The following is a 23,996-nucleotide window of genomic DNA, read 5'->3' as shown; positions in this document are numbered from 1 at the left end:
ACTGTAGCTTTATTGTTCTCCATAATCACGACCCCCACCCATAAACCTTCAGACCCCCTCATTGCCTCCTACTGTCTTAGTCCCTCTTGGCTGGTCTTATTGCCTCACCCCATCACTAAACCAACAGCTTGTTTTTAGTGCACACTGTCCCAGCCCTTAAGCCGACTGTTTGTGATAATGTTCCCTCACACCAGTCCATTTGACATTGCACTCTCTGCGAGTGCTCCCTGTTTTTATAACCAGTTCGTTTAGCCTTTCAACTTGATACGTCACAGTCCACATGCAATGCAACATATAAAAGTTTAACAAAGTGGTGAAACAAAAAAAACAACTGTACAAAGATTGGAGATAATGTAAGATACTACATCTGGATGAAGAGAACAATTCGTCCCTCACAGGCTCTTAATTTAAACAAAAGATCTTAACCATCTCTTCATATTAAATGAAGTGCGGAGTGAAATTTTTTTTAGTTTTTAATCAAGCTTTTCATAACCTCCACATTTTTTTCCTCTGCGGAGGGTAAGAGGCATGGTTGGCGCGTTAGGATGGAGACAGAGAGAGGGGAGGTGTTTACAGACAGATATTAAAATGAGCTGAGAGCTACTGAATTACGCAGTGAGATTAGGGGGCTGAAGTTGGGTTTTTTGTGTTGTATGCTCTCATATGCTTTGACACGGACACATCTATGGGCTTTACCATGTGTGGCCAGCCAACATGGACTAAGTGGCACTGCCAGGCCCATCTCCACTACTGGCTCCGGCCCCTCTCAGTCGTGGAAGGGAAGTGGAGCGATGGGCGGCTGCTGGCGGCCCCTTCACAGATGGCTGCAGGTACAGTGTTGCGCTTGGCTGATAACCAAAGGACTTCAAAGCTTAGACGAGTGCTCAAGCTCATTTCTCTCCAGAACCAGAAGGCAAAAGGCACAAAACAGAAAGGAGACAGCAATAGATGCAAACTTGAGTAGTCAAAAGAGTCAACAGCAGCTTTAATCTTTTCCTCTACTTGCTTTTTAATCTCATATTCTTTCTCACATACAGAAGAATCACCCTAAACTTCTCATCTTGTTATTAATTCATCACTGTCTAATAATCTTTTCTCTTTCTCTACATTTCTTTCTACATACAATATGTTTCTTACTAATCCAATACTGTGAAAGGAGTTGTCAGAGAAAAAAATGGAAATTAAATGCAATGGTCATTATTATAGATGTCATCCTTCCCTGTGTGTATATGTCTTTTTTCAGTTTTGTTCAGATTGTGGGTTACCTGTGGATATTTACTTACAACAGACAGTAAACCAACAAGTTACACATAAAAAAAAGCAGAAAGTGAAATGATGAGATATGCTGATACAAATCTCACAGATTTAAAATTTTAGATTGATAAAATTGTCTCTGAATCTCTCAGATATTCACCTTTTGTAGAGAAAACAATTACTTTGCAACTGCTGAAGGCTTGAAGCCAAGTTTTAGTAAGCTTTTAAAGGATAATGTGGAGGGGGAGATGTTAAAAAGTCAATGGGCCTCATGCAAGAACATTTTCGTATTTTTATTCTAAATTTCTCTTACTTTTTTCGTACGGTCTCATACGAACACGCCACGTCAGATTCAACAAACGCTCTTAACTTCAGAAAAAGTGTGTAAACGACCTGCGTAAATGATGAATACCACTCGTGCGTATCTACTATCCACGTGCACGAGGATAGTAGATTTGCACACTCCACGCCCAAGATTATACCATATAAGGCTGTGCTTCCTTTCTCCTGTGCCAGGAAGTGTTGAGTGTTGAGTCATGAGAATGGCATCAAGGCGCAATTCAGAGATCCAAAAAGGAAAATCTGTCATTTTTAGCAGTGTCAGCAGTGGAATTATGGGACCTGCTAAAGCGAAGAAATGGGAAGCAATTACGAGTGCTGTTAATTCCATGTCACCTGTAGTTGTCACCGAAATAATAATAAAAAAAGAAATGGTTTAATATAATAATTGCTTTAAAAAAAAAAAATGTCTCGCCATTGGCAGGCGCTCGGTGACTGCAACTAAAGCCGTGCAATCAGTTGTTGCCTCATCATGATGGCTCTTTGATGGGGTGGTCCATGAGGGGGGTTTGCTGCCACCACACCTTCTGGTCGGCCTGGTTCAAGTAGTAGGAGACCATCGTTCATGGCAATATTGTGCAAATCTGGCATGCCTTCTCTGGGGTATAGAGCAGTTTGCCCCCCGCTGTATCGAGACACACCCACCTGGCCTTCAGCTCAGTGCGCTCCACGACAGCACGGGTGCTTTGATGCGTATATGTGTCTCGTGCTCCAATTATGATTGGCAGTCCAGCTACGGCATGAAAGTCCCTCTTAATTTGTACTTGTTGGACAGCAGTGATTGGGAATCTGATGTACCATGGGTGATAACCTGATGAGAGCTTTGATGACCAAGGGGAGCGCACGGCTCACAGAGGACTGGGACACCCCCGATCTGTCTCCAATATCGCTCTGAAAGGTTCCAGTGGCCAAAAATCCAAGGGTGGTGAGGATTTGGACGTGTGGTGGAATTGGGTTAGATCGGCGTGTTTCTCTGGAGTTGTGGCTCTAGCAAGTTGCATATTTGCAGCAGCACAGTCCTTGGCAGTCTTAATCGCGATGTCAGCCATTCGTCTGTCTCCACGTGGATATCTACACACTCTCTTCAAGAGCCGCTAAGACAACCAAAAGTAGCAAGTCAGCCGCTGGTTCGTGTTATATACAGAGTCAGATTAAACTTCAATTAGTGCATAATTTAAGTCAAACAGAATAATGTCAGCATAATTATGGGGTATAATGTATGTATTTATTTATGTTTGCTTCAAAGTAATTAAATATACAATCCATTAGTAAAGCAAACTTGATTGGAATAACAGCGGACTATTTTACGAATCGACAGGTCTGGATCACTCGTAAATTCTGTTTGTACCTGAAAGAAAACGTAAAATACGGAAAGATTGGTGAATGCGCAAATTCCTCTTAAATCACTCGTACGCACGACTTAAGAACAAATCTGTGCGTACGAACGGTTCATGCATGAGGCCCAATGATTCAATTAGACATTCTAGTGGCTCTTCTAATAACACTCTAGCTCTGACATTAAAAAATGGAATGTCCCAACTGCAACTATATTTCTCAATGGCAGCAGCATTGCTGTAGAACAATCACTGAAGAAGTTTGGTAACATTCAGCTGTAAGTGAAAGGTCATAGATATTTAATGACAGTTTGGAGTCTTTTTATTGAAATACTGTTATGTTTAGGACTTTTTGAAAGGTTTCCAGACACATTATATCTTTGCTTCTCCGCATGATCTTATTTCAAAAGATCTAGCAAATTGTGTTCTCAGACATCTAGTTTTTTTTAACAGATTTATAGTGGCAGCAAATCCAGCAAACTAATATTTAAAGAACTTTTAAGCTAATAAAACAGAAACAATTGTGACATATTTATTTCTAAAAATGCTGCTCATATGGTTCTCATTTATATATGGCTTTTATAAAAAAAAAGTCAAACATGGATTCATTATAAGCAAAACAAAATGGAATGGTGTCTGTTTAAGTTACTGGGCCCAAGTGTGTTGTAGTATAAAAAAAAGCTACACTCTTTTTAGATCCACTCCTCACTTCAAAGCCTCAGGCACATTATGGCCAGCCAGCAGCTCTGCCTGGAAGCCTTTTGAACTGACCCCTGCATTCAGTCTGACAGACAGCGATGGAGAGGGAAAATGGCAGAGAGATGGGGAATAACAAAGCTTGGAAAAGTAAGGCAGGAATAAAAGAAGGGAGGTAGTGGAGCTAGGGTTGTGAGAGATGAATACCTTCTTCTCGGGGCCCATTAGCCTCAGCGGCACAGCCAAAGGTCAGGGGGTATAGGGTGGGTGGGGTTGTTGGTTAGTTTGGATTGGTGTGGGCTTGTGAGTTTAGAGGAGGTTTGGGTGGTGGAGGCAGAGTTGTTGAAGGTCATAAGACCTCACGCTTTTTCTTAATCCACCTCCTCCCTACATCTGGGATCAGCGCTGTCCAGAGAGACGTCTGTCTCCTCAGCTCCCACCGACAGCACCCAGCAGCTGCTTACACACACAAACTTGTTTGCACCCCTCCAGCACTTTTAGAGAAGCTGGCTCTGAAAAAGGCCAAAATTTGACATTTAGTTATGAGGACTTGCTCTATTTCCCTCACTGCTCCACAACAGTCCAAGCCTGGCCTGTTGTTTTTACCTCATTAGGCCTCAATAACACAGACACACTGAGTGAGTGCTGCTTTAAAAGACCCCAGTTAGTGTAACAGACCACTAAAACATCTATCTTTATTCATCGTAAATCATGTCACAGAATGATGAACCATTCTTTTCTCACTTTTCACAGATTCCCGTCTTTTCTGTCTCTTAAAACCTTTCTCAGTTTCCCCAAAACTGTAAGTTTAGAAACTTTTCAACCTATTCTGGCAAATTCTTCCAGCACATGGATTTTTGTTTTGTGTAACTCACTAAGCTAAAGTTTGTTGTTATGGAGTATATATAATTGGAAAACACAGCTCTCATTCTTTGTTGGAAGGTGTTATTTATGTAAGCCAATTCAAACATGTACTTCGCATACATGGCAACTCAGTATGTGACTGTTAACGTGTTGGTGAGAATAGCCATTCCCTGTCTAATTTTCTGTGCTATTTGTGACTCTGAAGACACTGTAAATATAATCAGCTAAAGCCATGATTTTCACACTGAATCAGACGCACAGGGCTGAGTTGGCTAGCCATATTTATTACCTCAGCTCTGGCCAGAAGGACTCAACAGCCATGTTTACGACACAGTCAGTTGGATAAAGGACTCATATGCCTTGCTAAATTGGTATGAGTTCACGTGTTTGTGCAAGTGCTATAAACTTTTTTTAAAAACTGTTTAAATATGTAGCATGGCGCTCCTCACTTTACTGAGGAAGAGACAGGCAGAATAAGAGAAATGAAGCACTTTATTAAGTTACCTGCAGCATGAAAGCATGAGGACTTGTTGAGGTATCTAAGGGAGAATATGATATGTTGCTTTAGATTAGTCTGATCTGTAGCCCTAATAGACCTCAAGTACCAAATTCATACCCCCCACTGAAATTTCACACACTCTTGCTGTCTTGGGATGCATTTGATGATGAGGTAGTATACTGGGGCACTCGATGGGCCGCAGTCCAGCTAGGTGTTCAGGGATACAAAATGGATAGATGTTAACAGTCTTCTTTGTTAATGTTTAGCCAGTAAAATGTGGAATTCACACAAAAGCATAAACACTCATCATTATCAGATTTACTGACTGCATGGTTTATGTGTCACAACCTGCTACTGAGAGTAGAAACTAACTGCTCTAGCTTGATAGTTTCATTTTGTGTCAAACCAGAAGAATAAAATTTCTTCAAAACATTCTTTAAGCTTTTAGTTTGCTGTTTGAATACCGCAATGTTGTGGAAATAAAGGAAGTGATGGCTCTGTTGTGCATGATTGGTCTCCAGACGCCTGGTCAGGTTTAACTGGTTCCTCTGTTGTTGGGGTTCAGCGTTGGCTTTCAAACGGGTGTGGCATGAAATGAATCCCTCTGGGTGTGAGTTTGTTTGTTTTGGGGTGGTGGTTTAATGCTGCTTGTTACCGCATATCAAAGATGTTTTTGTCAGATAGTTCTGCAAGTCCCCAGAAACAACAGTAGTCATGAGTTTACATGACTCATGTGGAGTCTCAGAAATGCATTGATGTCTACACACCCACTGGCACGTACATGCACACATTTCTGCATAAATGCATAGTTTTATGTGTGGTGTTGTGTGCATCCTTGGTGGAGGTAAGCCTGACAAGCAGGATGGGCATGATTCCAGTCCAGCTGTCTCTGTTGGATATTAATGCAACAGCAGACTTTAACCCCCGAGTTCAGTAACACACCCAAAACCAATGCTTAGTGGTCTGTTCCATGGGACAGAGCAGGGTGGGGTGATGGTGATGTCTCTTCAAAACACTGTCCAAGGCTGTGCCCTCTTCATCTGACATCTTTAAGTTGTACTTTCAACTTGTTATGGTTGACTATGAACATGTTCTAATTCAAGGTGATCTGAACATCCATGTGTGTTGTGAGACCAGACCTCTGGTAAAGGACTTTCTATGTCTGATTGACTTTTTTAACCTGACACAGTGGGTTTCTGGCCCAACACATGAAAAAGGTCACACGTTAGACCTGCTGCTGTCTCTTGGGGTACCTGTCTGTGTAGATGAGATCTGTAGCAGCGCTTGCATTTCTGATCACCTGCCTGTTTAGTTCTCTGTTACTGTTCCCTGCTCTGTTGTTGAAACTCGTCCTTCTCCTCGTCGTTACCGTGTTATAAACTCGGACACCACACTGATGTTTTCCATGGCTTTCGATGAGTTTCTAAATTCATCTATGGATGAGCTTGGTTCTCTGTGCCCTGAAGAGCTTGTAGCTCTCTTTGATTCAAACTGTACTAGCATCCTGGACTCTATTGCTCCTAATAAGAACAAATCCTCCAATGCCCCTTCTGAACCGTGGATAAATGACTCTATCCGAGCTCTCAGGCGCTCTTGTAGGCGTGCTGAAAGGAGGTAGAAGAAGGACAAGCTACACGTATCTTTTGGAATAATGCGGGATGGTCTATTGGAGTATCAGAATGCTGTAAAAGCTGCCAAAGCTGCTTACCTATCAAACCTCGTCTCAAACAACATCGACAAGCCTAAGGTTTTGTTCAATGTTCTGGACTCTCTTTTAAACCCATGATCCACTTATCCCATTGTACCATCACTTGCTCTTTGTAGCAATTTTCTGGACTTCTTTGTCGACAAAATCTCTGCTCTGCGGTCAGTACCGCCTCTTGTTGCTTCTGACCCCTCTGGCCCCCTGATGTGCCTTGCGGTCTTTGACCAGTTTACACCTGTATCGCTGTCTCAGCTGTTGGAGGTGGTGCAGAAACTACGCCCCACAATTTCCCCATCAGATAGCATTCCCCCGCGTCTCTTTAAAAATGTTTTTAATTCAGTGGGCTCATTCATTTTATGATTGTTTCATGTTTGTTTTAGCTCAGCCTGTTTTCCAGGTCCTTTTAAGCATGCCATAGTGCAGCCACTAACCAAAAAAGCCTAGCCTTGCCCTATCTATCCTCACTAACTTTCGGCCTATCTCTAAACTTCCCTTTCAGTCAAAGGTGTTAGAGAAAGTAACACCCAGCTGTTATCATTTCTGGAGAAAAATTACATTATTGAAAAATTCCAATCTGGTTAGACCACGACATTGTACAGAATCTGCCCTTTTAAGAGTGTTTAATGATCTCATTTTAACTGTTGACTCTGGGTGTGCTGCCATCATGGTAACATTAGATTTAACAGCTGCGTTTGACATGGTAGATCACAGGATCCTGCTGTCATGCCAGGAACAGTACGTTGGTATCAAGGGTGCTTCCCTCATGCTGCTCCAGTCCTACCTGACTGACAGGAGTTTCTCAGTTAATTTGGGAGATTCTTCTTCTAATACGACCCCTCTAACTTCCGGGGTGCCTCAAGGATCTATTTTAGGCCCTTTATTATTCTCACTGTATATGTTGCCCCTTGGATCCATTCTCCACAAACATGATGTGTCTTTTCATTCTTACGCTGATGATGTTCAGATTTATCTCCCCTTACAAATTAACTGTAAAAACTCTGTACAAACTCTACTTGCCTGTAGACTGACATCAAGACTTAAATGAGCCTCAGCTTCCGAAACCTAAATGACATTAAGACAGAAGTCACAGTGTTTGGGTGCCATGGACTTTACAGTGACTGTTTTGATGCTCTGCCCCCTTCCTTTGGTTAAAAAAACTGCTCTGTCATGAAGAGCCTAGGTGTCACTCTTGACAGTGATTTTAAATTTGACTGGCAAGTTTGATCTGTAGTCAAATGTGCCTTTTTCCGGCTGCGACTTCTGGCCAGGGTAAAACCATACGTCTCTCCTAGTGACCTGGAGACGGTGATTCATGCTTTTTTTTTTTTGAGACTGGATTATTGCAATTCGTTGTATGTAGGTTTAGACCAGCGCTCTCTGCGACGCCTACAGCTTGTGCAAAATGCTGCTGCTTGGCTTTTAACAGGTACAAAGAAACGGGAACATTTAACCCCAGCTCTGGCCTCTCTGCACTGGCTTCCTGTCCGGTTCCGAATTGATTTTAAGATCCTGATGTTTGTTTTTAAAATTTTGAATGGTTTGACCCCGAGTATTTACCTGAACTCATACATGTTCACAGACTAATCAGAGCTCTGAGGTCTGCTAACAAACTATACCTGGATGTGCCTTAATGCAGGCTAAAAACTAAAGGCGATCGAGCTTTTGCAGTGGTTGCCCCTAAGCTGTGGAATGGTTTACCGCTGCATATCCGTTACTCCGTAACTCTGGACATTTTTAAATCCTCTCTTAAAACTCACCTTTTCTCCCAGGCTTTCGGACCTGGCTGAGATGAAAGTTGTCTTTGTGTCTCGATTGCATATATCTTTTGCTGAAATTGTCTTTGTTAAATTTATCTTTTGGATTTTATTGTAATTTATTTATGTTAAGCACTTTGGTCAACCTAGGTTGTTATAAGGTGCTCTATAAATAAATGTGACATTGACCGTGACCTTGTTTAACACATGAATGAAATTATATCAAGTTTGATAAAATCATGAAAGTGAATGCATATTAGTAATACTTTTGGCTTCCTATGCATAACAAGGGATTACATATAATGAAAACTTTATTTATTCAGTCCTTGTCACGTATGAATATAATCACATTTGTGCAACTGGGGGCTTTCGAACAAAAAAGTAAGTTCTTCATCTATCAAGGGTTTCTCCATAAACCTCATTCTACTTTCTGCATTTTGCCACAGTACATGGGTTTGTTTGAATAATGACTAAAGTGTTGACAGGTAGTGAACAGGAACCTGGCTCCTTGTGTTTTTGCACACAGGCATTTGTGTCCCTATGTGAACATCAGCATCATTTAATCTCCTTTTGTGTTTGCATATCACTGGCTTTTTGTCCTGTACTGACTGAAGTGCCATCCTTTAAACCCTCAGGGTGAGGTGTGTGTGGCAAGAGCAGAAAATAAGGCCACCATTCACATTACCACTAAAATCCCACACTGTGTGTAGATTACTGCGCAGCACTCAGTAAAATCCATACTGCTCTGGCTCCGCTCAAATCAATTTGCCATTGTACAGAGTTTTCACCCACATTGCACTCATCTGTGTACCCTTTCCATTGTTTTCTTTGTTGGGTTATTGTTTCTTGTAGTTGATTTCATTACCGTACATTGTGTGCAGCTGTCATTGTGAATTCTGATGACATAAGAGGAAGTGTGGTTTAGTTGGGTGTTTCTCTCTGTGTGTAAATGATAATCAGACTGGTGAATGTCTGCTTATCACGTTTGCGTGGCCCTGCATGACCTGGCGCTGTGTTTGCAACTGTAGTCAAAGCAGCACATCTTGATGCATGCAGTGGATGTAATGTAGGAAAGACTCGAGTCAACAGGTGCCATGAGTTTATAGCTGATATGCTTTCAGTGTCACACATAAGACTTCTGTACAGTTTATTTCAGTATGGTCCACATTGTGCTGAAATAAGAACATTGTTAATACTCTTGCCTTTCGTTCTTTCTTTCATGGAAGTGCTCGGTAAATTAACACACTCGTGATTTGATTAATTAAAAAAAAACCCTGCTCTGCCACAGCCTTCCCCCTACCATGCTAATCCACATCTCCCTCTCTTCTCCTCAACCCTGCTCCTTGGTTCAGTGCCTGGTTAGGCTGACCTGGCAGTATAAACAAGGCAAATGTTTTTCTCACTCCAGCCGTTTTATGACCACATTTACAATGTGAATAGCAGCCTCCTTATCAACTGACAGTTGTCCTGGGGTAGCAGGTTTTTCATCAATCTAATACAAATGTTAGCTCTGAAACTGTAGCACACAAAGAATGCAAACCCTAATGAAATGTATGGTTGTGTTTCTCATCTGAATGTGTGTAGTCAGATGCACTTATTTGTGCTCTCACACGTGGACATCCGTAAAACAGCCTGTTTGTGTGTTCTTGTTCATGTGCATATGCATTTTAGCGAGTGCTGACTGATCACGTTATCTCACAGCTAACACAACATGTTGTATCTTTGGCTGTTTGCTTCAAGGAAGTGGAGAGTTTAGGGAGCGTCACATTTACAAAAGGCATGTTGTTTAGCTAAGAAGTCCTGTGTATATCTGTGAAACACCACTCATATTTGCCTTTTAGTCTGGCCATATGCTGGATGGATGTTTATCCTCTTTTTGTGTGTCTGTAAAAGAATGGAATGAAGTGGCGAGATAGCTCGAAGTGGTCAAATACTGTAGCAAGAAAGAGCAAAAAGCCTGATGGAGCAGCAGTCTGCTTGACAGTATCTCCCCGCTTGCTCGTCGGATACATTATTCTATAAATAAGCAAAGATGTGAGAGCTAAAACAGCAGACAGGATGGTCAATAATGGCCGAGAGAGAGAGAGAGAGAAAGACTATGCAGTGTCAAGCTCCAGCTCCCCAACAGAGGACAGAACTCAGGCAGGAGGCAGGAACACAAGGCCAAACCGTCCGTATGGACATGATGTTCCTTGACAGTGGTGTTTCCACTGTCATATTTAACCTCAAAGTCTAAGTTACTATCTTTACAAGAGATTGTCCAACCAGAGACTTTACAGTTGATATGGACACTACAAAATAGATCCAGTATGCTGCAGAAACAGATACACAGAGAGAGAGAGATGAAGCGGCTTTGTGTGTTGTTCATTTATTTAGCTCATCCTCTATCTGTACTGTGCCAGGCGTTTGGAAAAAGGTTGGAGGTGTGGCATGCAAGACACAGATGCAAACAGGAGCAAAGGTTGAGATAATGCTTTGTCTAGACAGTCAGAAGTCATTTCATTAGCCATGTTTCAGCTCACCTTCTCCAACGCCTTTCAGTCCTGCAGACGCTGGGATGTCCAGCTAAGAGACAGGGTCATCAGAGAGTCTCTGTTTGTGTCAGTAGCCATTAAACCTCAAGAAGGCATCCAAATATATCTAAGCCAGGGGACATCAACGAGACAGACTAATGTCTCTGGGTAGTCTCCCAGGTGATGGCTGACGTCTATATTGGAACTCTCCACTCAGTCCCTTTGGAATAAACTGAGCATTGAACACTTGTGTGCTGGTTTGTGAATATTTAAAAGGCAGCCCTGTTTTAATGCAGTTTTCTCCTAAATCACTAAAACTTTACATTTATTTGTATTTCAACCTTAAACTGTTTTATATTATGACAATTCAATCACTGGCAGCTTTTATGTTAAAAGTCTATTTTCTATTACAAAGGGCTGCTTTGCATGTTTGGTTGTATCAGAAGCTGTCCTCATCAATACTCTGTCATGTTGTCTGTGGCGTATGAATGACAGGTTTAATAAGAGACAGCAAACAGAAGCAGGTCACGGACTAGAACGTGAGGGCCACTCATGACCCTGCTCTCCAAGCTCTATTTTCCTTCCCTCCCTTTCAGTCCATCTCTCACCCCCCCTATGGCACTAAGGATGGCCCTGATCCTCCCAAAAAGAAGATTAACAAACCCCTGACAGAGAAGTAATCTCTCTGAAAACATTGACTATTACCATTTCAACATGATGCCTCTAAACAGTGGAAAATGTCTCTCTGGTATGCTTAATTGCACTGTGTGGGACACACAGTGCTCTTTTAGGTATGCTAAATGGTAAGCCTTGGCTACTGAAGGCATTCCAACATTGTAAATATACAACAATGGACCTTTACAGTTGTGCACTTGGCATAGAGTTCAGAAAATCAAGTAAACTTTTTTTTTCTTTTTTTGGCACTGTGTGTTTCTGACCACACTATAGAGGATTATGTTGTTTGGATTCATAAATATGTTTGAACTTCAGTTTGGGTGAAGACTGATTCATCAGGACTAGAGCCGCTTTCCAAATGAAGTATAATTGGTCATATTGTTGCCTCTGAATGTTGTCATGAGATAACATTTCAACCATTTGACCTCTTACCTTTTGTTCATTTAATTACTTATCCGTGTTCTGCACAAGTCAAAGCTGAATTTCAAAAGTGTCTTTTCTTGTTTAAAAATGTGCATCTTTAAAGATTTTTGTCAGCATTCTTTCAGAGTCCTCCCCCGGTTTAGGGTGACATGTGTGGCCTTCAGTTCATTGCACTGTGCAGGCAATGTTAAATGAACTCTTTGACCACATTGAAAAACTGACAGAGTCAATGAGTGACTAAAGTTAAGGAGGAATTTGTGTGAAACTAATGCAAAAAGCCACTAGCCTCAGTCTAGTGTTGTAAAACGAAAGCCATCCATAATAATACTGGCAGATATGTAACATTGGAATTTTCCATAAGAGGAAATGGCTGGCTCTGTGTCCATCCATCTTTGTGTCCATCAGTCTGTGCCTGTGATTATTCTGTCATGCTCTCAGTCACACACAGTTGATGCTGCTCTGTGACGCAACCCATCATTCAAATTATTTTTAGCATAAAGTCCAGGCACAGGAATTGGTAATCCAAGGAGTGACATCTGGCCTTCAGAGCTTATGTGATTAGCAGAGAGCCTTGCCCCTAATAGCCTAGCGGACGTTCTTCATTATATCTATGGAGGAGTCATAATTGTGGCACAAGAAATGAAGTGAGCAGGCGTGCACACTTTAAATAACAACAACAGAAAAGCTACATCCTAATAATTGTTCAGAACACAGATGTGTAGATATCATGGCTGAGGTTTGAATATCTGTTGCAGGAAGCATGGAGAAGCTATGCAACATCAGCCACTGTACAACGCTAGCCAGGCTTACAGTGAGCCCTTTATATGAAGTGTAGCTTCAATCCTGCCGCATTAGGGCTAAGACCAGATGACCAGAGAGATAACTAATGTCTCAAAGTAAGGCCAATCTCTAAAAAAATATCTGAAAAGCAGGAGGAAGAGAGGGAGGTTCATACAGTAAAAAACAAACAAACAAACAAACAGTTGAAACAAATATAGTGGAGGGCTGCCAGATTCCCACAAAATAATCATCATTTGAATCACCACTGAAAGGGCTAATAATGACTAAATGACCATGTCACCTTCTAGCTGCACAATGAAGCCACAATTATAATAGTTGTCCTGTTTTGGAGGGACTTTAATTATCGTTGAAAAGAACAAGTTCCCAACTTTCAAGATGTCTATTAAACACACAAAAGCAGCAATTTTACCAGCAGTAAACATAGTTTAAAAGCTGTTTGTATGAGTTTTGTTAGTGTTTGTGTGTGCACATACCGTGAAGTTCTTTGAATCGTGTATCAGTTGATCAGCTTCAAGGCCTTATTGTGTGTGCGGGCGTTGGGATGGCCAGGTGGAAGCTCTTAGTTTGTTAGCAGTAAACTAATTTTGGGTTTACTGGAAATGGTTCAAACATAGCATTACGACTATGAGCATAAGTCTCGTTTAATCTTCCTTGTGCTGTAATAATCATTTCAATGTTACAAACAAGCCTGTTTGCAAAGAGAGAGATAAAGAATGGGACTATTTTGGGCAGTTGTTTGCTTGAAGAGGCTTTTGCTTATTCTGAGGCAGTTTGTTCCCAGGAGTTCAGAGCACAGCCTTGCTGCTGTTTTTGCTTTTGTTTTGTTGTCTTCAGGATCTGTGGTTGTGGGGGAGTTCAATGCCCCTCTTCTGTTTTTATAGTTACTTAAACAAAATTTTTCATTCCACCTTTGCTAAAGTGAGTTATTGTGTACCAATAATTACTTGATCTGGGTTGCGTATTGGGTCAGGAAATTGCAATCATTCTCTAAGAATCTTTTTTTTGTGTGTGCATCATTTTGTCTTGCTTGTCTGTGACTGTGGAGTGCCTCATGGAGGGGTAATTATTTTAGTATTCATGCAGCCTGTTTACATTATTACAGATGAGAAGTGGAGAAATGGCATTTCCTTTGCATGAACCAATGGTTTCCATAAGCACTACTCAATCAAAATATACTCTTCTTTTTTTATATATATATTATGTAACAATATAAAAACCTTTTTTATGGAAAACTGTATTATCCCTTTATCTGGGGCCCTTAATGACTTAGTGTCTGATGTTTCACCACAAAAATGTTATATAATAGCACTACTTAGAAACAATTGAATGTCAAATGATGCTAAATGAAAGGTTGAAAGTTATTTTAAATGTTGTATGATTTTAAAGAGTTCCAGTGATTAACATGGTGACGCATCAGCATATATGCTTGGTGTTTTAATGACATGCTCTGACCTATGCCGTTTTTATTTAAAGCTTGTGGCTACCACTCATGTTTCAGTCACTCTAAAATTCCTAACCTCTCACTTTCATTCCCCTCGCTCCTCCCCTCTGTCCCCCTCTTGTCACAGGTATGGCCTCGCAAGTGCAAGTGTTCTCCCCACACACTCTCCAGTCAAGTGCCTTCTTTAGCGTAAAGAAACTGAAGGTGGAGCAGAGTTGTAACTGGGATATGACAGGGTACGGCACACACAGCAAAGTCTACAGCCACAACAGCAGCAAGAACGTGTCGGCCACCAGTGGCACCCTAGGCATCAACAGCTCCCTGCAGGTCGCCAGCTCCACCCTGCCCTACGAACAGGCTCTCATCTTCCCAGCCAGCGCAGGCCACATAGTGGTAGCCTCAGCCAGCAGCACTTCGGGGGCTGTTGGGTCTTTGCTGGGCAGCGGTGGTGGAGGCAACAGCAGCAGCAACAGCAGTGGTGGTGGAGGTGGCGGGGGTGGAAGCGGTGTGGGCGGTGGGGTTGGTGTTCACAACCTGACACGCCGTAGCACAGTGAGTCTCCTAGACACTTACCAGCGATGCGGGCTTAAACGCAAGAGTGAAGAGCTTGACAACAACAGCAGCGTGCAGATCATTGAGGAGCACGGCCCACCGATGATCCAAAACGGAGGAGCCAGTGGAGCCACAGTGGCTACTGTAGCCACTGCTACCTCCACAGCAACATCAAAAAACAGTGGTTCCAACAATGAGGGAGACTACCAGCTGGTGCAGCACGAGGTGCTCTGCTCCATGACCAACACCTATGAAGTCTTAGAGTTCTTGGGACGAGGAACCTTTGGGCAGGTGGTTAAGTGCTGGAAGAGGGGCACTAACGAGATTGTGGCCATCAAGATCTTGAAAAACCACCCTTCGTATGCACGGCAGGGCCAAATCGAGGTCAGCATCCTGGCACGACTCAGCACAGAGAGCGCAGATGACTACAATTTTGTGAGGGCCTATGAGTGCTTCCAGCACAAGAACCACACGTGCCTGGTATTTGAGATGTTGGAACAGAACCTGTATGACTTCCTCAAGCAGAACAAGTTCAGCCCTCTGCCACTCAAGTACATCAGACCCGTGCTTCAGCAGGTGGCCACAGCGCTCATGAAACTGAAGAGCCTGGGACTGATCCATGCTGACCTCAAGCCAGAGAACATCATGCTTGTGGATCCATCTCGGCAGCCCTACAGGGTTAAAGTCATTGACTTTGGTTCAGCCAGCCATGTGTCGAAAGCAGTCTGCTCCACTTACCTGCAGTCCAGATACTACAGGTAAGAGCAGCAACTTTCACATGATAAGCTTGTTTTGAAATAACAAAAAAAGGAAAGGACACAAAATTGTGTCCCTCCATTTGTTACAGTTTGCTTTATATGGATTACTTTGCTCTTAGCATCTTGATTTAATTCTGTTTTAATGGGAAAGTTTTCATGGTTGGCCTAATTATTTGTCCAAACATCCAGATTTACTGGCAACCTTATGAGCTGCTGCTGATGTCCTCTGTTTATTCCATCTTTGTCTTTCTCTTTTTCGTTTGCTTGTTTACCCCATCAGTTATACCCGTCTTTAATGTGAATCGGAGCAGTAAAACACAAAGGCTTGCAGAATAGCCAGCTGCTCATTGTGTTTAATGTGATAAAGCAAGCACATTTTGGTGCTACTTTGATGATTATGGAGGGCCTTCTAATTTATTTCACAACTTGCTAAAGCTCTGGTAAAGGCACGACAGACTTCAGGGGATTTTTGAAGCAATGGCATTGTTCAGTAGCATGGGGACATTTGGGGAAAAAAAGCGTTGTTTCCTGTTTTTAATAGAAGGTTATTGAAAAGATCCCAGACAAACACCCCCGTAGGAGAAGGGCACTAATCATGTGATATGGCAATGTGCCCACAAGCATCTATTCACCCTTTTGCTCCCCATGCCCTCAGACCCTCAGCCCCCCATCACTGACAGGCTTCCATTTCTCTGAGGATAGAGACAAGGGGTCAGCCTGAGTTCTCCTGTAATATGTGCTCGTAATCCACACCAGTGACACCTACATTAGAACCAGATGACTCTCTGGGAAGACCTCTCTTTCTTCTCCCAATGATTTAAAAAAAATCTTTTCACCCATTGCAAACAGTGTGTTTAGGTTATAGCAGAAGCAACATTTAGGGAACTGCGCAAGGAAAAAAACGGTGTACATGTCTACACAGAGAGTTGCTTTGTTTGGGCTCAGGCCGGGTGCTGGGGCTGGGGTCTGATGGAAGAGCAGGTGTGTGTGAGCTGTGGTACCACAAACATAAACATACATACCAGGGGATTTCTTTGTAAAGAGTGTTGAGATTTCTGTGGAAGGGTTTGGTTTAGTTGTCTTTACCGTTTATCCCTGACTTTTGAAATATACATTTTACTTTTAATTTAGATTTGGAATGTACATGCCAAAAGGACAGTGCTGCTATGTCGGCTAAGTATTTCACCCTGAAGTAAACAACACTTGTAGTCTATTGTTGCTCCTTGCTGCAGGTCAACATGCAGGTTATAAAACGTTCCTGTTTTTTCTGGGAGTGACGAGCGGAGCGATCATCCCTTCATTTCCTCTTGGCAGTGAAACGGGAGGAAAGAAAGCCTTACATTGACCAGAAAATTACCCATCAGCCACCAAAACCTAGACCAGGGCCTTGGTGACCCTGGCTGGAAGCACTGGGAGTGGTTCGTGTGGCAGAGTTTTCTGTGCTACATAATGACTGTGTGTCAATAGTGTGTGTGCTTTAAAGGGACTCATTGTGACGAATCAGGCAAGTCTTACAATTCATTTCAAAGAATAAGCTCCTGGGAGTACCATGGGTGTCTTAACAATGTAATAAGTGGGCAACAAACAGACTTTGACTGCAGGCAGAGTTCTCAGTGAGTTCAAAAGCTTAGAGGAGAACATCAGACTTTCTTTGATGATTGCAGATGAGTAGAGTGCAGGGTAGTTTCTGTTGCCAGTACCATGACAGGGTGGAGATTACATACAGGTGTGCTTACCCAGCTCTTTGGAAATTGCTCTGTGTTACTTTATATCATCCACAACAGCAACCACATCCTTGTACTGTATTGATTCAAGTTGAATAAGATGTTCACGTTTTCTAAACGATTCCTTTTATTGTTTAATAAGGTTAAATAACCGTAGAAAATAATAGTGATAGCTGTTTGCATTTTGGATGTCATAGATATTGTCTGTTGTTGACATTATAGGTTCTGTAACAACCTTGCAAATGAGTTATGGATTTTCCACAAGGTTGAGTCATGCAAATGAAATACCAGTATTCAAGGTAAACAAGATCAGCTATCAGTGTGCTTTGAGTTTCAACTTTGTTCATTTCAGTGCTTAGCGACTACGGGGACATTTAGCTGAGCTCATCTATACTTGTCAAATAAGCCTGTCAGTAAGACTTTAACACTTGGCGGGACTGTATTCTTTTTTTAAATGCATTGATCCTAAAAAAAAAGCTATTTACATTCTGATTACATCATTTTATGACCTAACTGTCATCCTACTTTTTTATCCCTTTTTATCCCTGTTTCCTGTTCTTCCTTTTCCCTCTTCCCTATATCTAATGGTGTAACAGGTAAGCTTGATAGTCAAGCTTACCCTGTGCTAGTTAAAGGGATTATTGTGTTGTTCCGGATGGGCATTTTTGTCCTATTTATCTCATTGGGTTAAGGCCATGAGATCTGTGGAATGCAGCAAGATGGTACTTAAGTTTATGGGATGTTTCCTGAGGCAGTCCAGACGGTAGAAGCAGGGCTTGCGTTGGCTGTTGGTAGGAATAGGGAGGTGTAATATTCAGACAGAGGCAAGTACTGAAAGGACATAAATGTTCTCACCCTAAATGACTGTCTATCTAAAGGCCTTCTCATTTAAAGAGGTTGATGTCGTATTTATGCTGTGTCTTCATGTCTTTTTCAGCATCTATTTGAGGCCTGTTTGTGCAAGGAGCTAACTTTATTGTCTGGGCCATATTTTGACTCACAGCTATAATTCTTGTGTTTTTTCCCTCCCATTATTATGTTAAGGTGTCAATTCATTCAAATAACAAAACAGGTATCTATAGTGTTTATACCCAGGTTTTCAGAACTTGCTGTCACAGATATCTGTCACTACTGCAGCACAACAGAGACGAGTGCAATTTGGTTAGACTTTAGCATCGCTTCAGCACGACAGGTAAACATTGTCAAACCGTGTATTCCCGCATCGGTATCCAGATTAATGTCGTACATTGTTGTGTAAATTAGACCAAACCACAATCTTTTCCTGCACGTTGCTAAGCAGTTTGCTTGATAAAGTACAAAACAAATCAGTGAAAATATTGTAAACCAAACTGGTTGTGAACTCTGGCCTTATGATTCCTGTGCCCAACCACCTCTGCTTCTGAAACCCCCATATGAGGACTTTGTCATCTGTTCATAAGTAAAAACTGATTGACGTTATAGTTTTTATCCTCAGTGTCTAATATTGTCCTCATTGGTGAATCAGGGTGCCTATTCCAAAAGACCTAGTATGAGGGATTTTACATTTTATGACATACATTTGTTTTCATAGGAACACACTATTTGGTTGAAAGTTGCCTTTGAAAAATGTATTTACATTATTGATGTTTGCAATGATTTTGTTTAATTTTTTTGTCTGCTTTGTGTCACTAAAATAAAGAATAATAAAGCTACCTGGCTTATTAACATTTCCCTACACCCTTGCTTAGTTTGCATAGTTTCCAAACCACAGGATTTCTAGATGAACTGAACACTATCATGGTCATGCAGCAAGTGGCCAAAAGTTTAGTCTTTGAAAGGAGTGCTTCAAAGTCCTCTTTTCATTCTGACTTTTTCTGTATAACAAATAGAGTGACAATACTAATGCTCCCCAAGAAAAAATGTCTATACACACACAAATATGTTTCTTTAAAGTAGATGTTTATAACCAGCTTGCTTCACATATTGGTACAAGATGAAGAGATCCAGAAAGAGACAGAACAAATTCCTCTTGTAATTAAACATCTTAGAATTAACAACCAAGAAGCCTGAAGCTGTATTACTGCACACGTCAGCACCATCCAACTTGTGTATATAATTAGAATTCACCCTTTAGTGATGTCATATACTTACACATGAATGAACAGCATTTATAGTACATCACAGACTTAACAGGTGCGAGCAAAGAGACACAGGCTGAAAACCTAGCTTATTAAAAATGATTGATTAAAGAAAAATGATTCAACAGGGTCTGAGATGGAGAAATGGGCTTGTCGATATCACCAGTATTACTGAGTGGACGTGTGTCTGTGTGTGAAGTGAAAGTCCTCTGGTGCAAAAGATCTCAAGAGAAATAATAAATGTCACAAAAATACAGAAATTATGGAATTTTTCTCATTTCAATTTTAGAGTCCATATCTTTGCCAGACTTCCTGACACAAACTGGTGTAATATAATGTATGTATTGGTTTATCAATTGGTGCAGTTTGGGCTGAGCATTCCGAGTGTAAGATGTGCCTCAGCCCCACCTGCCTATCTATCTTTCTATCTGTTGTTAGCGTCCCACAACTCGACAGACAGGACAGGCGTTCCAGCACATTTACCCTGCCTGCGTGTGAAACATCAAGGGGTGTTTTAATGAATGAGGTTGCTATTAGTTACTGTTCTCTGAAGCGTGTGTTAAAGTGGATGTGTGTATGTGCCAAAAGAGGGAGAGAAAGGCAGGTAAGCAGCAGGATCAGGTTGCTACACAGGAAAGATGAATTAGAAAAGGACCAAAAGACAGATAGGCTCAGTGGCAGCAGTGTTGCTGATAGTGCAGGTGTTGTTTATTCAAAGATTCTCAAGAAAATGTTTAGAACATGGAGGAAAATGGGTGAGACAAGGGTAGAGAGGAATTTAGTTAGATGAGGGTGTGTTGATGATTCTTTGTTTTGCATTCCTCACCAGTACCTGGAACAAGGAATTCTTTCCCCAAGCAGTGGCTGATTATTACAAATGCAGATGAGTTTTCATTAACTTCAGCCTGATGGGGTGGCCGCTGCTGAATGCTGTTACTTCTTTTGCTGACTTTCAAGTTGGTTTGTTTCATAATTAGCTTTATATGTGTAGCATGTGACCACTCAGGGCTAGGGCTGTCTTGTTGTTGTTGACTGAAGATGCCAAGACCATTGATTATTATCAGGGACTGGTAAATAAAAGGAAGACCCCTAAAATTATAATTACTGCACTGTGTATTAGCTGTTGTACTCTTTATGACAGTTATAATACCTTACTATGCTTGACAGAATCCTAATAACCTGCTTCTCATTTATAATTTGCCTCTGGGCAGCTCTTCCATGTGTCTCCAAAGGGCAGTCAGCAAGCAGGAGACATGTAGCAGCAAAGCTAATTAACTACCAGTAGTTGAGCATATGCATAAGAACATAATGCAGTCGTCTACACCTCACAATTGTTTTGGAAAATAATGTATGAGAATTATTTAAGTCTTCAGGAAGAATGTGAACTTTGCCTGCCAGCTGATGGATACACCTATCGTTACACTGACAGGCTGCCCAGATGTGTGCCCGACACATATATGCATGTGTACCCCTGCTAATGGGGGACTGTGTCCTTCTCCGATAAGACTTCTGAGTTTCACCACATCACTTTATTCTGGATACAAGTCTTTGTTCTCCCTCACAGTTCAATTTCCATACATTTCCCAGGATATTAAGCTGAAGGAAATTAAGCTGCCTTGATAAAACGCAGCACGCCACCCACTCAGCTCACTAAGGCTGCAATCTCTCTGCTCTGTATTGATTGGCTTATTTGAAACATAGGATTTTCCTCACCTAAGCTTTTGGGGGTTTTAGCAAATGATGGCAAAACAGGAGTAGTAACTTATTCAACTTCCATGTGTTCGTGGAGTTGCTCCTTAATTCTGCAGGCAAAAATCATGAAGTGTTACGTCATTAAAATGTCCAGGCTTGAGGGCTTGTGACACTGGAATTTCCATCTATTTAAATCTGGAAATCATTAACAGGACAGGTGAAATTTCTCACAGCAGTAGTCGCATATTAATTTTCCTGTTTGCAACAAAATTGTCTCTTTTCTGTAGGATTCGAGCATCAGCAGGTTGTCAGGGTGATGGCTGCCATCAGTGGCTGATTGGCACAGGTGCCCCTGGGTCTAAATAAATCATGAGGCCGCCTGCTGATCCCCTCCCTCTACCATTCCTGTATGCCCGCTATCCCTCCGCAGGGAGCTCCAGAAAGGGGGTAGCCCCCACCACCACATGCTGGCATGGCTTCTTCCCACTCCCCTACCCTTTCTCTGCTTTCCCGCCTCCCCTCACCTTTCTTTCAACCCCCCACATCACCTCTTCCATCCACTCATGAATATTTAAAAGCTAACACCGGGATGGAAAATATGCACCAAGGGCAATGAAGACTTTTATAAAGACAAAAAAAATGTTCATTTTGGGACCCTGAATTTCCTAATTTAATGCAGAGCATGAGGTGAAATTCAAAGTATAATAATTACAAAGAGGGAGAGTTATAAAGACAGTTAAAAACTGTCGGAGACTGTCAACAACAGCCAGAGAGAGAAAGATAGGGCAGGAGAGACACTGTGAGAGTGTGATCTAAGCATTAGTTGTCCAGCTGGGGAGAGAACTGGGGGTATTGGGGAGGCCCAGTGGGGAGCTGCAATTTGCTCTATCGTAGCTGTGTGTGTGTGTGTTTGGACTGTGTGCCACTGAGACAGAGAATGCCTGGTGTGCAGAGGCCCATGCAGTCTCCCATGAAGTTTTCTACAGAACAAAACAGATGCATTTGTTTTCTCAATTGGAGGAATTTGCTAATGTGCATATATGAGGGTAAATAGTTTTGCTAATTTGCGGCAGGCAAGTGGGCAGAGCTCTCCACTCCTCAGCCAGCCAGCTGGGACCTCTGTACAGAGAGAAAAAGAGGCTTGGGTGAGCCCTCTCCCATGCTTTTTCCTTTTTCATCACTTCGTATAATTTCTGCTTAAGAGAAAAAACTTAATTTTCCATTAACAGCCATTATCAAATCTACCTGCTTGCTTTAATGCCCCCTCTCTCTATTCCTTGTTTTAATGTGTTCTGTTGACCGAAGATGTTCGACAAACTAGATAAACATTGCTCATATTCACGGTGGCAGTTGTCGCTCTATAAAAATGTTGCTATATTTCTTTGCAGAATGCAGAATTAAATGAGCATCTGTTCTTTCTACTCAGGCTATTTTCAGCACCACTCATAAAGAAGTCATAAAGCAACTTTGCTTTGTTACTCTTTGATTCAAGTTATTACACCACACTTCTATTACATTTATAGTACAAGTTCCACAATATGAAAGGTTTCATAAACTGTTCTTCAAGTTAAGAGGCTGATATTGTAAGTAAGGTCTGAAATTAAACCATATGATAAGGCATGCCAGGAACATATAGTATCATGATTTAGAGGAAGTTTGTATTGTATTAAGCTTCATCATTTAGGCAAAGTATGGACCAATGGTAGAGTTACCGGGTAAGAGAAGTTCATTACTTGTTCATCAGCACAGAGGAATGATGCGGCCATCTTTTAGCATTGTGGTGTTGTTTGCTTCAGAAGTCACACAAGCTTGTTTAGATCTGAGAAGAAAGCTATTTCCACATAATTTACGTCAGCATCGTCATTCTTTTATTGACTGTGTGTCTCCTCAGATATGAACGTCTCCAGGGGTTTCTGAAAATGAGCCAGAGGAGCTTTTCATAGAAATTGCTTATTTCGAATATGAAGGCCAGCCTGTATTCTTTTGAAGCCCTGTGCTTGTCATAAAATAGGTCTGAAGAAAATCCTATTTTACCCAAACTTGATAAATAATTTAAAATGACTAATAGCGCCTTGTGACAGAGAATGTATTGCTGTGGCATATCAGATTGCGGTGGTTTCAGCCTTAGGCATAATTTGTTTGGAAAAATAATTACTCCTGTATTGGATCCTGGTTAAATATTTAAAGGGTTAGCATTAGGAATAGTGCAACATCCAAGAGCATTTTAGTCTGCTTCTTGGCAAACCCATTGTGTTAGATATCACAATTGCTTACATGTAAGCTGCCACGGAAAATTTGTATTCTATTGCAAGTTTCTATATTCCTAAATTTAATAAAGACTCCAAAACAATGAATTTTCTCTGTTAGCTTAGCCACTGAGCTTTAAAGCCTTATCCCTATATTTTATAAGCGAGGAGCGTCAGATTGTCTGTTGAGTTCAATGGGTTATTGAGTGAACAAACTGGGAGGCACCAAAAGAGCATTAAGACCCTATATATCAGCTCACAGAGGATACAAAAAAAGTGAGATTGTAGATAGCAAAAAGAGGAAAAGGCAGAATTACTAAAACAATAATACTAGATAAATCGGTATGAGCAAGAACAGCAACTGCTCAACTGCAATTTGGCTGCTGTGATGTATATGTTACTGACTGAATAAACAAATGTACTGCCCTACTACACTGTGCATTTACAGGTTTATTCAAACAACTTAATAGTCACACTTTTTGGCTTTTTGCATACAGAGATGCGTATGAGGTAAACAGAAGTCCTCTGACACCAAACATGTCCCCACTGGGGATCACAGAGCTCTGAGCTGAGACAAGAAAACTTCTCAGAGTGCACCATCAATATGAG

General features: G+C 41.5%; 1 protein-coding gene across 4 annotated transcripts in view; it reads left to right on the top strand.

The window, feature by feature from the left end:
• The window catches only part of hipk2 (homeodomain interacting protein kinase 2), a 71,043-nt gene that overhangs the window by 5,153 nt on the left and 41,894 nt on the right, over positions 1-23,996 (top strand). For all 4 annotated transcript variants that reach the window (XM_075469434.1, XM_075469433.1, XM_075469432.1 and 1 more), the window contains exon 2: positions 14,426-15,608. In XM_075469434.1, coding sequence (XP_075325549.1) covers positions 14,426-15,608 — 1,183 coding nt within the window. The remainder of the gene's footprint in view (positions 1-14,425; positions 15,609-23,996) is intronic.

The sequence above is a fragment of the Odontesthes bonariensis genome, chromosome 7 (genome assembly GCF_027942865.1).
Source record: "Odontesthes bonariensis isolate fOdoBon6 chromosome 7, fOdoBon6.hap1, whole genome shotgun sequence".
Classification (NCBI taxonomy): domain Eukaryota; kingdom Metazoa; phylum Chordata; class Actinopteri; order Atheriniformes; family Atherinopsidae; genus Odontesthes; species Odontesthes bonariensis.
Note: the sequence above shows the minus strand (reverse complement) of the source record. Positions and strands in the feature narration are given on the sequence as shown.